This window comes from Bufo gargarizans, chromosome 10, assembly GCF_014858855.1.
Source record: "Bufo gargarizans isolate SCDJY-AF-19 chromosome 10, ASM1485885v1, whole genome shotgun sequence".
NCBI classification, from domain to species: domain Eukaryota; kingdom Metazoa; phylum Chordata; class Amphibia; order Anura; family Bufonidae; genus Bufo; species Bufo gargarizans.
This window is the reverse complement of record NC_058089.1, coordinates 30,296,987-30,309,816: the sequence shown is the minus strand read 5'-3', so window position 1 is coordinate 30,309,816 and position 12,830 is coordinate 30,296,987. Positions and strand designations below refer to the sequence as shown.

Here is a 12,830-nt window from a genome sequence, read left to right as displayed (position 1 = left end):
TCATATTGTTCTTTTTTGCAGGGACTGTGTTTGATGACATCAACAACTTCGGCTGTATTCCACTAGATAAATGTTCATGCACTTTCAACAGTAATAGCTATGCTGCTGGAACTTCTTATAGTACCATCTGCAGCACTTGGTGAGTAGATATGGTTTTGATTGCAAAAAATTATGGTATTCACTCAATGCTACTGTACCCCAACAACATCATTAGAATCTGGGACTAAAATGATTTGAGGTCAATACTAATATGTTATGTAGGCTCACTATATACCAGGCAATGAAATGTAACTGTGCTTAATATTTACATAAAGTGGTATCAGCTAGAATGCTGCCCTCTTATTGACTGGGTGGTGTATCATATGAATTCTCAGCCAATCCTAATATTAATCTGCACTCAAAATAATAACAGGAACACCCTACATTCAAACACTGGGTGATTAAGTGCAAACTCGCCTCTTTGATTAAGAGATAGGTGATATGACATTGAGGGCTTGTAACATATCACCACCCTAATATGCATTGTTCACAACTTAATTCTAATCTTTTGAGTATTGATTTTGGCTTGAAGAAATAAGAACTGGTTCTTGGAGATTATCAGCAATACTTTACCTCTTTACACATTTTGGAAGATGTCCATCTTTTGCCACTAAGTCTGTGACCTATTACAGAGAAGGCTGTAGAACATGACAGTGTTTTATTTCCTGTCATTTTTTGCATGACTTCTGTAGAATGTGTGGCTTACAAAAATAGGGTACTTATGTATCAATGTTGTGCAATATTATATTCAGATTCTTAACAGGATATCAACCAGGAACAAAATTCCACCGATGCGTTTTATCCATTAGAAAAAAAAAAATAGGAAATGAATCATAAGCAAAATGTCTGTGAAGGTTCTCATTTATCCAGGTCATGGTATATATCTGTAAAGAATAAATCAAGGCAACTGGATGTACTGTAGATTTCTTGAAAACGTTTCACTCGTTCTTCCAATGAGCTTTCTCAATTCTGAGTGATTGTACAAAAAAATCTGGCAATAAATATGTAACTGAATCCACATCTGGTAATTAGACCCAGCATTGGGTCAAAGGTGTTGATCCCATTATCCTAATTGGAGTCAGTAGGTGATAAAGACTTCCCAGAAAAAGGTGTCAAGACAGCATTATACATCAGCGTATGGCCCAGCATAGAAGAGCCAAAACCTCTGGTCAAGATTCAGCCGTGTACTTACATCTAAAAGGAACAGGTCACACCTTTGAAGACAGTCAAGTACGTGTTTTGGATAAGGAGGCCGATTGGTACAAACGAGGCGTGAAGGAGGCCATCTACATAAAAATTGAGAAGCCAAGCTTGAATAGAGGTGGTGGTGGTGGGGGGGGGGGGGGGGGGGGGGTTAGACATCTATTGTCTGCCACATATAATGCTGTCTTGACACCTTTTTCTGGGAAGTCTTTATCACCTACTGACTCCAATTAGGATAATGGGATCAACACCTTTGACCCAATGCTGGGTCTAATTACCAGATGTGAATTCAGTTACATATTTATTCCCAGAATTTTTCGTACAATCACTCAGAATTGAGAAAGCTCGTTGGAAGAACGAGTGAAACGTTTTCAAGAAATCTACAGTACGTCCAGTTGCCTTGATTTATTCTTTACAGATATAAATCATAAGCAAAATTTAAAAGAACATTCTTCAAAATCTTCATAATCTGGATGAAAATTAGAAAAGGCTCCATGGCAAAATTTGGATGTTTCTTTTACACAGTGAAGTGCTTAAAAGCCACAATAGACATTAATTTATTAATCGGCCGAACCTGAGAATGTGTATAGGGAATTTCCTATACTCCCCCAACAAATGAGGAGAGAAGATTCAGACAAAATGAATATTTTCGACCTATCCTTTTGTTCTCCTGGGAGATATACCACCGTCAGAGGAATCTGAAAGTGGCTTTCTCCACTCTTCCTATAGAATGCACGTGCTCACTCGAACCAACCATCTATGCATATGAGGAAGTCAGGAGAGATAGCTGTCGGAGGAATGATCATCCATCCAACAGCTACTGAATGTGTATGGAAGCCTTTAGTAATATGTTGTATAGTGTTCATATAACCGTATCTTACAGTACTCAACCAATGCCACTGTATTTAAACAGATTAATATCAAAATCATTCAGCTATATAGCTCCCATGTAATAAAACACAAAAGTTCTCAATAGTGTCACTGCCATACAGTATCCAAAACCGTCAAATGTACCTATAGCAGTATCTTTACTATACACACTATGTTCTGTGCTGACAAATCTCATACAAGGGATAATCTGTACTGTATGCTACGTAATGTTCAGAGAGAGTCTGGATGGGATCCAAACCACAAAATACCTCAGCATGGCTTTTGCTTATGAGAATCTGAATATCTATGTTCATGCGCCATATGCTTACGTCATATATTGTGAATGTATGAGGTCAAGACATCGGAGATGTTTAGTCTTCCAAACTACCGTACACCACAATCTTTTACAAGCATAAACACCTTACACAATTATGGAGTCAGGATGTACTGTATAAATGCATTTAAAGAAAAACTTTATTGTTTATGCACTGCGAGATGAGGCCTAGCCCCTTGGTACCCCTCCAGTGGTTTCCAATGGTGGCCATACACTGACAGCCTCATTTGGGTAAAGAATAAAAGTCTTTATTCTCAAAAACACTGTAACCCATTTTCACAAGATGGGCATTGTTTTAATTATCAGGGATAACCTTACTATGCATTATGCCTAGTTTAATATGGTTGATCCTGGTGCTGTTTATTAAAGAGTACCTTTCATTACAAAAATTTCAGCTCCACTACATGCATCTGCATATGCAGTTGTGTGCCTTCAATGGAGACAGACCACCCAAATGCTATAGAGCCCGGAAAGGTTGTACACAGAGCTGAACTGCTTCTTTCGATACTGCATTTTCATGGAACCACCACAAGGAAGAACTCAGTGCAAAGAGATGATTAAATTGCAACAATGCTAACCGTATACATCCTATGTACTGAGCTCCCCCTAGTGGTAGCTGGAGACAGGCAGCTTTGCAATATTTGAAGTGAAGCAGTAGAATTATTAGTGTATTATGACAGCTGTTTGGTGTAAATACATGGAGAAAAAAGGTGTTCAGAAGTATCATGTTTTTGTCATGTTCCATTTTTTCTGGATAAAGTGAGTGGGGAAGAGGGCGACTTTTTTAATACTTTTTTAATTAAAATTTTAATCTGTTTAATGAACAATATTGTAAATTTGTCAGAGATCTGAGGCTTTGCCCTTTGCACTCTACATTCCCTGGAAGAGTCTGTGCATATGTGTATTAGACATGAATTTGAGGCTTCACTGCTGGTCCTAATATGGTTACTTATATTTTACATAGTGTGTGCTCTGGGGGAAAGTGGAGCTGCAATGACTTGCCTTGTCCTTCAACCTGTTCTATTGACGGAGGGTCACACATCACAACTTATGATCAAAGTCATTACGACATACACGGAGACTGTAACTACGTGCTGACTAAGGTAAGGCAATATAATGGTCAAGTAGTAAGTCTCTTTAAGATCAGAAAAACGATAATTGATAATATACTGGCGACATATTTGATACAGATATCATGCATAGTCTGTCTGTTGTATACAATATGTATAACTTAAAAGCATCATCATTTTCTTAATTGTTGAATTTCAATCTTCTCCTTCTCTAAACAGGACTGCAAAGGAAATTCATTTATTGTACTGACAGAGCTGCGTAAATGTGGTCTGACCGAAAGTGAGACCTGCCTCAAGAGTGCCACCATTATCCTTAATGGAGGAGTAACAGTAAGTGCATGATGGTCTAGGGGTGTGCAATCAATAAAATATTCATGCACATCTAAAATCACATATCAATATCATATATCAAAGTATTGGTTGCATGAACAAATACTGTAGCATGTTTAATTTTTACTGTTTTTGTTTCAATGTCACCATTGCTTTAAGATTTTCAGCATTTATTTTGCTATTAGTATGTAGAGTGCAGTTACTTTTTTGCTACTTGTATTAAAATGTTCATAATTAAGGGGGCACAACAGCCATGGCAATTAACAACATACCTGTAGGATAAGACTTACTGATCAGTGATGCCCAACCAATGGGACCCCAAATGATCGCTAGAATGAAGGCTCTGTGGCACTTTGTAGAGCACTTTAGCTACTTTAGCTCACAGTAAAGTTTCAGGGCACTCTACTGGTTAACGGGATGGTAGGTATAATGAGGCTGCTACCCCTTGAGTGCTGGAGAAGAGCACTCCATGGCAGTGGCCGCATTTACCTACAATTTCTTTGACCAAGAAAGTGCCCTGGAATTTTTCTGTGGATTAATAGAGATTGAAGAACCCTTCCAGATGACACTTCTGCAAAAATTAGTTGTGCTATTCCACCTATCTCTGCAATTACTCCTTCTGGTCCTTCAGGTACTGTGAAGGTAACACAGCTCAGCTCCATTAGATGTTTTGGCCCTTTTGCTTTTACAATCAGAGAGGATCCCTGCAATTCAAGCACTACAGTTTAACAAGTGACTGTATAACCTAGCAATATGCACAATTGTCTACTGCTGGAGTACAGTACGTATTCAATTGTCTTTATATAGTATTAGAATTCTTCTCGACACGTCTTTGTCTTGTTATCCAAACAGATCATTTCAATCAATCCTTGCGGTAGTGTCTTTATAAACAACGTCTATACTCGGCTACCAGTATCTGCAGGTAGGATATGACAGCAAAATTATTTGACACTTGGTGACAGTTGTAATAGCACATCATATACCATATCTTTATTTCTTATTGTGCCACCTTTAATTCCAGCCAATATAACCATCTTCAAACCTTCCTCATTCTACATTGTTGTCAAGACAAACTTGGGAGTACAAGTGGTGGCTCAGCTAACACCATTTATGCAGGTTTATGTGGCTTTGGATCCATCTTACAAGGGCCAAACCTGCGGTAGGTTTGACTTTACACTAATATTTCACTTTCTCAATCATTTTATGAAAGACATTTTTCTTATAGAAGTTTATCTTTTCAGGTCTCTGTGGAAACTTCAATGACAAACAGGCAGATGAGTTCCTGACCCTCAGTGGTGTCATTGAAGGCACAGCTGCATCCTTTGCCAACACCTGGAAGACCCAAGCAGACTGTGCAAATGCTAAGAATGTCTATCATGATCCATGCTCTCTCAGTGTTGAAAATGGTAAGGTTTGTGGACATTCAATTAATTACATGGGATATATATTGTAAGATTTTATTGTCTAATTTTTGGTTTCTCCACCATACTACAGAGAAATATGCCCAGCACTGGTGTGGTCTTATATCTGATCCATCTGGTCCATTTGCTTCCTGTCATGCTAAAGTCCATCCAGAGGTTTACCAAAAAGTAAGTTCATTTCTCTTCAAGACCAGTAACACAAGGCTTTCAAGTTTGGGCCAACACCCTTTTCTTGCTAATAACGTGTTCCCAATGCTTATACTCTGGGTGATCAGATCATAACTGCCAAGGAATGTAAACAGTACTTTGAGATCATTGAGGTCAACCTCCTGTCTATGCAGACATGTAGTTAAAGGGGTATTCCCATATCAGACAATGGGGGCATATTGTTGAGTCCCAGAGGTGAGACCCGCACCTATCTCTAAAACGAGGCCTAACATGAGGCTGGCAAAGTGGTGGCCAGCGGTGCCTGGTCCAGCTACCACTAAGCCTTCCTATGACTCAGCTATTTTCATAATCCCCATAGAAATGAATGGAAGTGCACTGTGCTTGCGTGGTCACCACCCCCATTCATATCTATGGAGCCGCTGGATATAGCCAAGCCAGCACTCTGTAATTATCGGCTGCCCCATAGAAAGGAATGGAGGGCAGCTGTGCATTATTGTGTGCCTTCTGGAACTTTGCCAGCTCCATCTCCGTCTATGGGACCCACACCTATAAGACAATAGGGGGATAACCTATTGTCTGAGATGACACAACCCAATTAAGATCATATTGGCTTGCCAAAGGAAGACAACCGCTTTAAAAGAACACTTCAGGCAAAAAGAAGATACTGTTTTATAATCAGTACAAGGCATTAGGAAGAAGTCATGTCAAAAGAATTTCCTCTTTGGTCTTTTTGAACCCCTCTGTCATGCACCACCTCCTCAGGTCCACCCCGACTTTTCCCAGAATGCTCCTTCAAATCATAACTGAATCTTTACTGAAACCATAAAGGTGAAGCACCACTTGTTAAGGAGTTTTGCTATTTTGGCTTTCATTGGCTCTGCTCGGCTTTTCCGGTATGTGGGCAACAGATCCATAGAAAATATATGGGATCCATACGCTACACCCTGTAAAAGTCACACAATGAGAAGTCCTTCTGTAACTTTGTGGTTTCGGTAAAGGTTTAAGTCCCCATTAACAGAAAAGTTTATATTATTGTATATATTTTTGTATATAATATTTCATGCATTTCATTTCATTTCAATAACCAGGTTAATAAAATGTAAAAAAAATGAAACACAGCAATATAAAAACTTGTTTGCTGAAAATCCTATCCAATCTGTCAACATACTGTTAAGCTGGATTTACAAGGGACGATTCTGCAGCCAGTTGTCAGAAGGGACGCATTCCTTCCCGACAGTTGGCTGCTCGTTCAGTGAAGGAGACCGCTGCTATTGCGATACCTTTTCCTCATACGAAATCATGTTTTTTGAGCAGCAGATTGCTGTTTAGACACCACAATCTGCTTCCCAGAAGTTATGATTGGTGGTGCCTGCATGAATGACAGGATCACCCGATAAACGAGCGTTTCGCTCGTTCATCGGAGGATCGGCAGCACATTTACATGGGCAGATTGTCGGGAATGACCGTTCGCAGGAAGGTTGTTCCTGACAATCTGGGTGATTATCGGCTTGTGTAAATGCAGCTTTATAGAACGGGATGTGCTGAGCAGATTGATATATAGTTTTGCTGGAAAAGATTCAGTATAACTTGATTGAAAACTTCCCTCTTGCTATGCTTAGGAGTCCAATGATAAGTAAAACTGCCCACTAGACTCTTAAATACAGAAATAGCAGAGATTTCAGTCACTATGTCACATGTTATACTGAATATATATATATTTTTTTAAACGATACCAATCTGCTCAGCTCCTCCTGCTATATAAAATGCTGCTGGCAGGTCAGATTGCATATACAGTACAATGTAACAGGGTCCCTTTAAGTGAAGGATATAATAATGTAGATTTCATAAATAATTTATAGTGACTGATAACTGCATTTTTTTCAGAACTGTATGTTTGACACCTGTAACTGTGAGAAAAGTGAAGAATGTATGTGCGCATCCCTGTCATCCTACGTCCAAGCCTGTGCAGCCAAAGAAGTCATAGTGACTGGATGGAGAAGCACTGTCTGCTGTAAGTCTTCAAGATAAAAAAAAAAATATATATTATGGATTTTTAACAATGTGCAACAAATTTCCTGATTCGATAAGAGTACTTTCACACTAGCGTTTTTCTTTTCCGGTATTGAGTTCCGTCCTTGGGGCTCAATACCAGAAAAAAACTGATCAGTTTTATCCTAATGCATTCTGAATGGAGAGCATTCCGTTCAGGATGCATCAGTTCAGTCTTCAGTCCATTTTTTTGGCCAGAGAAAATACCGCAGCATGCTGCATGCTTTCTCTCCGGCCAAAAATCCTGAACGCTTGACTGAATGCCAGATCCAGCATTAATTTCCATTGAAATGTATTAGTGCATTAAAATTGCCGCATTGACGATCCATTCTTAAGGTCTACGCATGCACAGACCTTTAAAAATGTGAATAAAATAAATACCGGTTTCTTTTTTCCGGATAGACGGATCCGGTATTGCAATACATTTGTCAGATGGATCCGCATCTGGATCCGTCTCACAAATGCATCCGTTTGCGTCCGGATTGTGTGCCGGAATCCTCTGCCGCAAGTGTGAAAGTAGCCTAAAGCGATTTTTCTAAAGAATTGGCATCAAGTTTTTGAAAATAATAAATAAAAATGTCATTAATCAATGCCAACATTTTTATTGGTCGTGTCTGGTATTGCAGCCAAGTCCACATATATTATATAGCATTCTGTTTCGGTAGTTCCTGTATAAGCCAACTCAACTAATGTTTTTATCCTACACAGCTAAATACATGTACAACTGCCCCAAAACCATGAGCTATACCTACTCTACCAGCACTTGCCAGCCCACATGCCGTTCCCTCAGCGAGCCTGATGTCACATGTGACGTAAAATTTACCCCTGTGGATGGCTGCACATGTGCCAAAGGCTTGCACATGGATGACAGTGGTAGATGCATACCTGCCGAAGCTTGCCCATGTTACTTCAAAGGTTCTGCTGTGCCTTCTGGAGAAAGTGTCCATGAGAATGGGATCATGTGGTGAGTGGGAACACCGCTGAGCATTTTACCTTGCTTGTCATGCAGCTGATACACCTATTTTTATATGGCTGTTATATTTAATATAGATATTTTTTAATTTGCAGCACTTGCAGTCAAGGACAACTCAACTGTATTGGAAATGTTAAACCAGGTAACACTATAGATATGTTGATAACCCTCTTCATTGTCATTTCTAGGCTTTCCTTTAATATAGCCCTATATCTAAATATTAAAGCCACCACAAAGGGGCTTGTTCACCCCTAGCATATTAGGCACATACCTCACTATGACAATGTTGGCTGCCTGTGTAGGAATTAGGCCTTTGTGCATGTATCGTTCCTTAGTGGCAGTACTGAATGGGTTAATCTGTTCTTCTCTGTATGTTTAACCAATTAGTTCAGCCTGCTACATATTATATTTCCCTGTTCCACCTCTTAGTCTGTGCGACTGATATCTTGCTCTGTCTCCACAGAGCCTTCCAGGTTTATAGGTCTTCTAGCTTGCTAGAGTCAGTAAAGAGCTTTCATCTGTTTGTCTGTGTACCGGCTTCTGCTCTGTTCGGGTTCTGTTTGTCGGCTTCTTTATGTCTGCCTGGGTTCCTAAAGTCTGTCCGCCTGGGTTCCTGAAGTCTGTCCACCTGGATTCCTGAAGTCTGTCCACCCGTCAGTGCTCCTAAATCTGCTTCATGCTTGTATTCTGTGTTTGCATTGGAATTGCATGCACTCTGCATGTGTGAGCTCTACCTGATTATTTTCTGTACTTAAAAGAAGTAGCAGCCTGGTGGCTCCCCTGCAGTGAAAACCAGATCTGTGTATTGGGTTAATAGGGTAAAAACCAGGGCACTGCCAGGACAACGCCTTCAGAATAGCCCAACATGAAAAGTTGGTTACACAGTGGTTCCACAATCATTGTCCGTAACATCTACTAGCATCCACCTAGCTATGATCCATGAAGCTCCTTACTATATTGGTGTTATAATTCTTTCTCACTGATGGTCTAAAATATTTTTATATTGTAATGTAAATACTTACATTATACTTATCTTGTGGTTTCAGCATGCACCGCTCCTATGGTTTATTTTGACTGCAAGAACGCTTCAGTGGGAACCAAAGGAGCAGAATGCCAGAAGAGTTGTCAGACTTTGGATATGGCTTGTGTGAGTATTCCTGACAAACGAGATAAAGACAAACATGAAACAAATACCATAATTAAGTCTATACGCAACTTCCTGTAAGAAGGTGAAGTCATGTCTGCTTCATTTTAAAATGCTGAATCCTTAAAGGGTTTTTCTGAGATGTTTATATTGATGGCCTATCCTCAGTATAGGCCATCAATATCTGATCTGTGGAGGTTCGACTCCAGTGTATGTTGCATCTTCTTGGTAGGCCAGTAACGTCATGTTTATCGGTCACATGGCCTAGGCACAGCTTAGTCCCATTCAAGTGAATGAGACTGAACTGCGGTAACAAGCACAGTCGTTATGCACATGACGCTTTGCTTAGTAAGATGCGATGAGGCTGCGGCTATCATTGGAGTAGAGCAGCCTCCATAAACAGCTGATCAGCAGGGATGCCAGGTGTCTGACACTCACCAGTTTGCTGTTCATGACCTATCCTGAGGTCAAAGGATTTTACAAGACTTTTTTCACTGAAGAATATTGGTGGGGGGTCTGACACCTGGGACCCCTGCCTATCAGCTTTTGAGAAGACACTGGCTCTTCCAGTAGCACCAGTACTTTCTACAGCTTCTCCTTGGCTGTGTTCATTAGTCACAGGATCTAGGCACAGCTCAGCCCCATTGAAGTGATTGGGGCAGAGCTGCAATGCCAAGAACAGCCTCTATACAGTGTACAGCACTGTGCTTTGTGAGCTGAGAGGAGGCTATGACATCTTCTACAGCTTCTCCTAGGCTGTATGATGTCACGTTCATCAGTCACATGACCTAGGTACAGCTCAGGCCCATTGAAGTGATTGGGGTAGAGCTCCAATACCAAGCACAGCTTCTATACAGTGTACAGCGCTGTGCTTTGTGAGCTGAGAGAAGCATGTGGCACTCCAGAGGATAGGTCATCAGTATAAAAGTCTTTGAAAACCCCTTTAATATAAAAAATCTGGAAAACCACTTTAAAACTTGTTGGTTTAAGATTCAGCCTTATGGGGGTAAGTTATCCAGTAGATTTCTTACTATAAGAGCAGTGAGACGAAGGAGATCTCTAGTCAAGGATGTTGGTTGATTTGTTAAATGCTTAAAAGAATAAATGAAAGAAAAACTAAATGTTGTGTCTACTATATTCCTGGGTTCTCTATCCATATTCTGTGTGAAACTTTTCTTGAACACATGCTTATTTTTTATGTTTTACAGTACACTGCAAAATGTGTATCCGGCTGTGTGTGTCCTGCAGGACTGGTTTCAGATGGCAAAGGCGGCTGCATCCAGGAAGAACAATGCCCATGTATTCACAATGATGCTACCTATCAACCTGGCGAGAAGATTGAAATGAAATGCAATACCTGGTATGAGAATTTAGTGTTGGTCAAGAATGGAAAAACAATACCAAAGACAAGTACCTAAAGGTTCGAGAGAAGGCTAATTTCTAATTTCCTATATATTCTAATAGTACCTGCAAAGATCGTATGTGGCAGTGTACAAATAACCCCTGCCTGGGCACTTGTGCTGTATACGGTGATGGCCATTATATTACCTTTGATGGAAAACGCTACAGCTTCAGCGGAGACTGTGAATACACACTTGCCCAGGTAAAGTAAACTGAATGACAACAGTTAGCTGATGCATATACAATGCATCAGCATTGTATATGCATTGTATGTGATGATAATTGTCTATCTGTGGAACTTTAGGATCATTGTGGAAAAGGAGGAAACAGCAGCACCTTCCGAGTCATCACAGAGAACATCCCATGTGGAACCACTGGAACCACTTGTTCTAAGAGCATCAAAGTTTTCCTGGGGGTAAGAAATAAATATATAGGAAAATGTCATACATTAAAAGGTGTGTTTTATGAAGAAAATTTGTGTCCATATATCTTTTTGTAACCTAAGGATGTTATAGAGGACTGATTACTGCTTGGGGCAGTCCTATGGACTCTTATGGTCATGGTTTGTCAGGGTATGATATGGTCAACAATTTCCATGGCAAGAAGCTTCATCCAACAATAACAGCTTATTATTAAAGCTGCCAAGAGCTAGACCTTTACAATCAGCTGATTCCTGCTGGTGCCATGATCTACGGTAGATTTGTGCTATTGTCAGACTAGCCAAGAAGTGATTGTCTTCATTACCACTTCTACCACAATGAAGCAATTGTTTGCGTGTAGTGCCATAAAATACAATTACATTTTCCATTTGCAGAGCTATGAGCTGATCCTCACAGAGGAACACATTGAAGTGGTAGAGAGAGGAATTGGAGGAGTTGCTCCTTACAAAGTCAGACATATGGGCATTTACCTTGTCATTGAAGCAGATAATGGCCTCATCCTTATGTGGGACAAAAAGACCGGCATCTTCATCAAGCTCAGTAAAGACTTTGAGGTAAAACTTTTCCCTCATTTTTAAAATATGATTGACAATATAGATGTGACTATAACAGCTAGAATTCTATGGTTTTACTGTACACAATATTTTTTATACACTAATATAACAGGGTCAAGTTTGTGGTCTGTGTGGCAATTACGATGGAAACGGTAACAATGACTTCACCACAAGAAGTATGTCTGTGGTTGGAGATGTTAATGAGTTTGGAAACAGCTGGAAGATTTCGTCAACATGCCCTGATGCCAAACAGCCCAAAGATGCCTGCATTTCCAACCCATACAGGAGATCCTGGGCACAGAAACAATGTAGTATCATCAACAGTGATGTCTTTTCTGACTGCCATGCTAGGGTATGGGACCTATATTATTAGAATGATTTACTTTCTTAATGTACTTCTATATTTATTATTTTCTTTTGGAACATACATTGTGGAAAAAAGGGATTAGGTACGTGGAAATCAAAATGCCTAATCCTTGTTTTTCCCACAAGAGATAAGCTCCAGAGTTGTTTAGCTGAAAACTATCTCACATGTATAGCCATCTTCTAACTCGTCAATGCAATACAATGTATGAATGCACATGAGAGAACATTTTTTTAAAATAATATTCCACATATAATTATTAATTAGGAACATAAGTTATGTATTGTTATTGACTCTGCAGGTTGACCCCTCCAAGTATTATGATGCTTGTGTCACTGACTCTTGTGCTTGTGATTCTGGTGGAGACTGTGAATGTTTCTGTACAGCGGTGGCAGCCTACGCTCAAGCATGCGGAGAAACCGGAGCCTGTGTTTCCTGGAGATCTCCGAACATCTGTCGTGAGTACCCAA

General features: G+C 39.9%; 1 protein-coding gene across 1 annotated transcript in view; it reads left to right on the top strand.

Annotated features, from left to right (window-relative positions):
* LOC122920029 (mucin-5AC-like) overlaps positions 1 to 12,830 on the top strand; it is a 61,522-nt gene that overhangs the window by 24,841 nt on the left and 23,851 nt on the right. Inside the window, exons 12-28 of the mRNA XM_044269239.1 lie at positions 22 to 139; positions 3,411 to 3,549; positions 3,736 to 3,846; positions 4,699 to 4,768; positions 4,868 to 5,005; positions 5,088 to 5,252; positions 5,341 to 5,435; positions 7,320 to 7,446; positions 8,193 to 8,448; positions 8,553 to 8,599; positions 9,504 to 9,604; positions 10,810 to 10,961; positions 11,066 to 11,204; positions 11,307 to 11,417; positions 11,817 to 11,996; positions 12,109 to 12,348; positions 12,662 to 12,818. Coding sequence (XP_044125174.1) covers positions 22 to 139; positions 3,411 to 3,549; positions 3,736 to 3,846; positions 4,699 to 4,768; positions 4,868 to 5,005; positions 5,088 to 5,252; positions 5,341 to 5,435; positions 7,320 to 7,446; positions 8,193 to 8,448; positions 8,553 to 8,599; positions 9,504 to 9,604; positions 10,810 to 10,961; positions 11,066 to 11,204; positions 11,307 to 11,417; positions 11,817 to 11,996; positions 12,109 to 12,348; positions 12,662 to 12,818 — 2,346 coding nt within the window. The remainder of the gene's footprint in view (positions 1 to 21; positions 140 to 3,410; positions 3,550 to 3,735; positions 3,847 to 4,698; positions 4,769 to 4,867; positions 5,006 to 5,087; positions 5,253 to 5,340; positions 5,436 to 7,319; positions 7,447 to 8,192; positions 8,449 to 8,552; positions 8,600 to 9,503; positions 9,605 to 10,809; positions 10,962 to 11,065; positions 11,205 to 11,306; positions 11,418 to 11,816; positions 11,997 to 12,108; positions 12,349 to 12,661; positions 12,819 to 12,830) is intronic.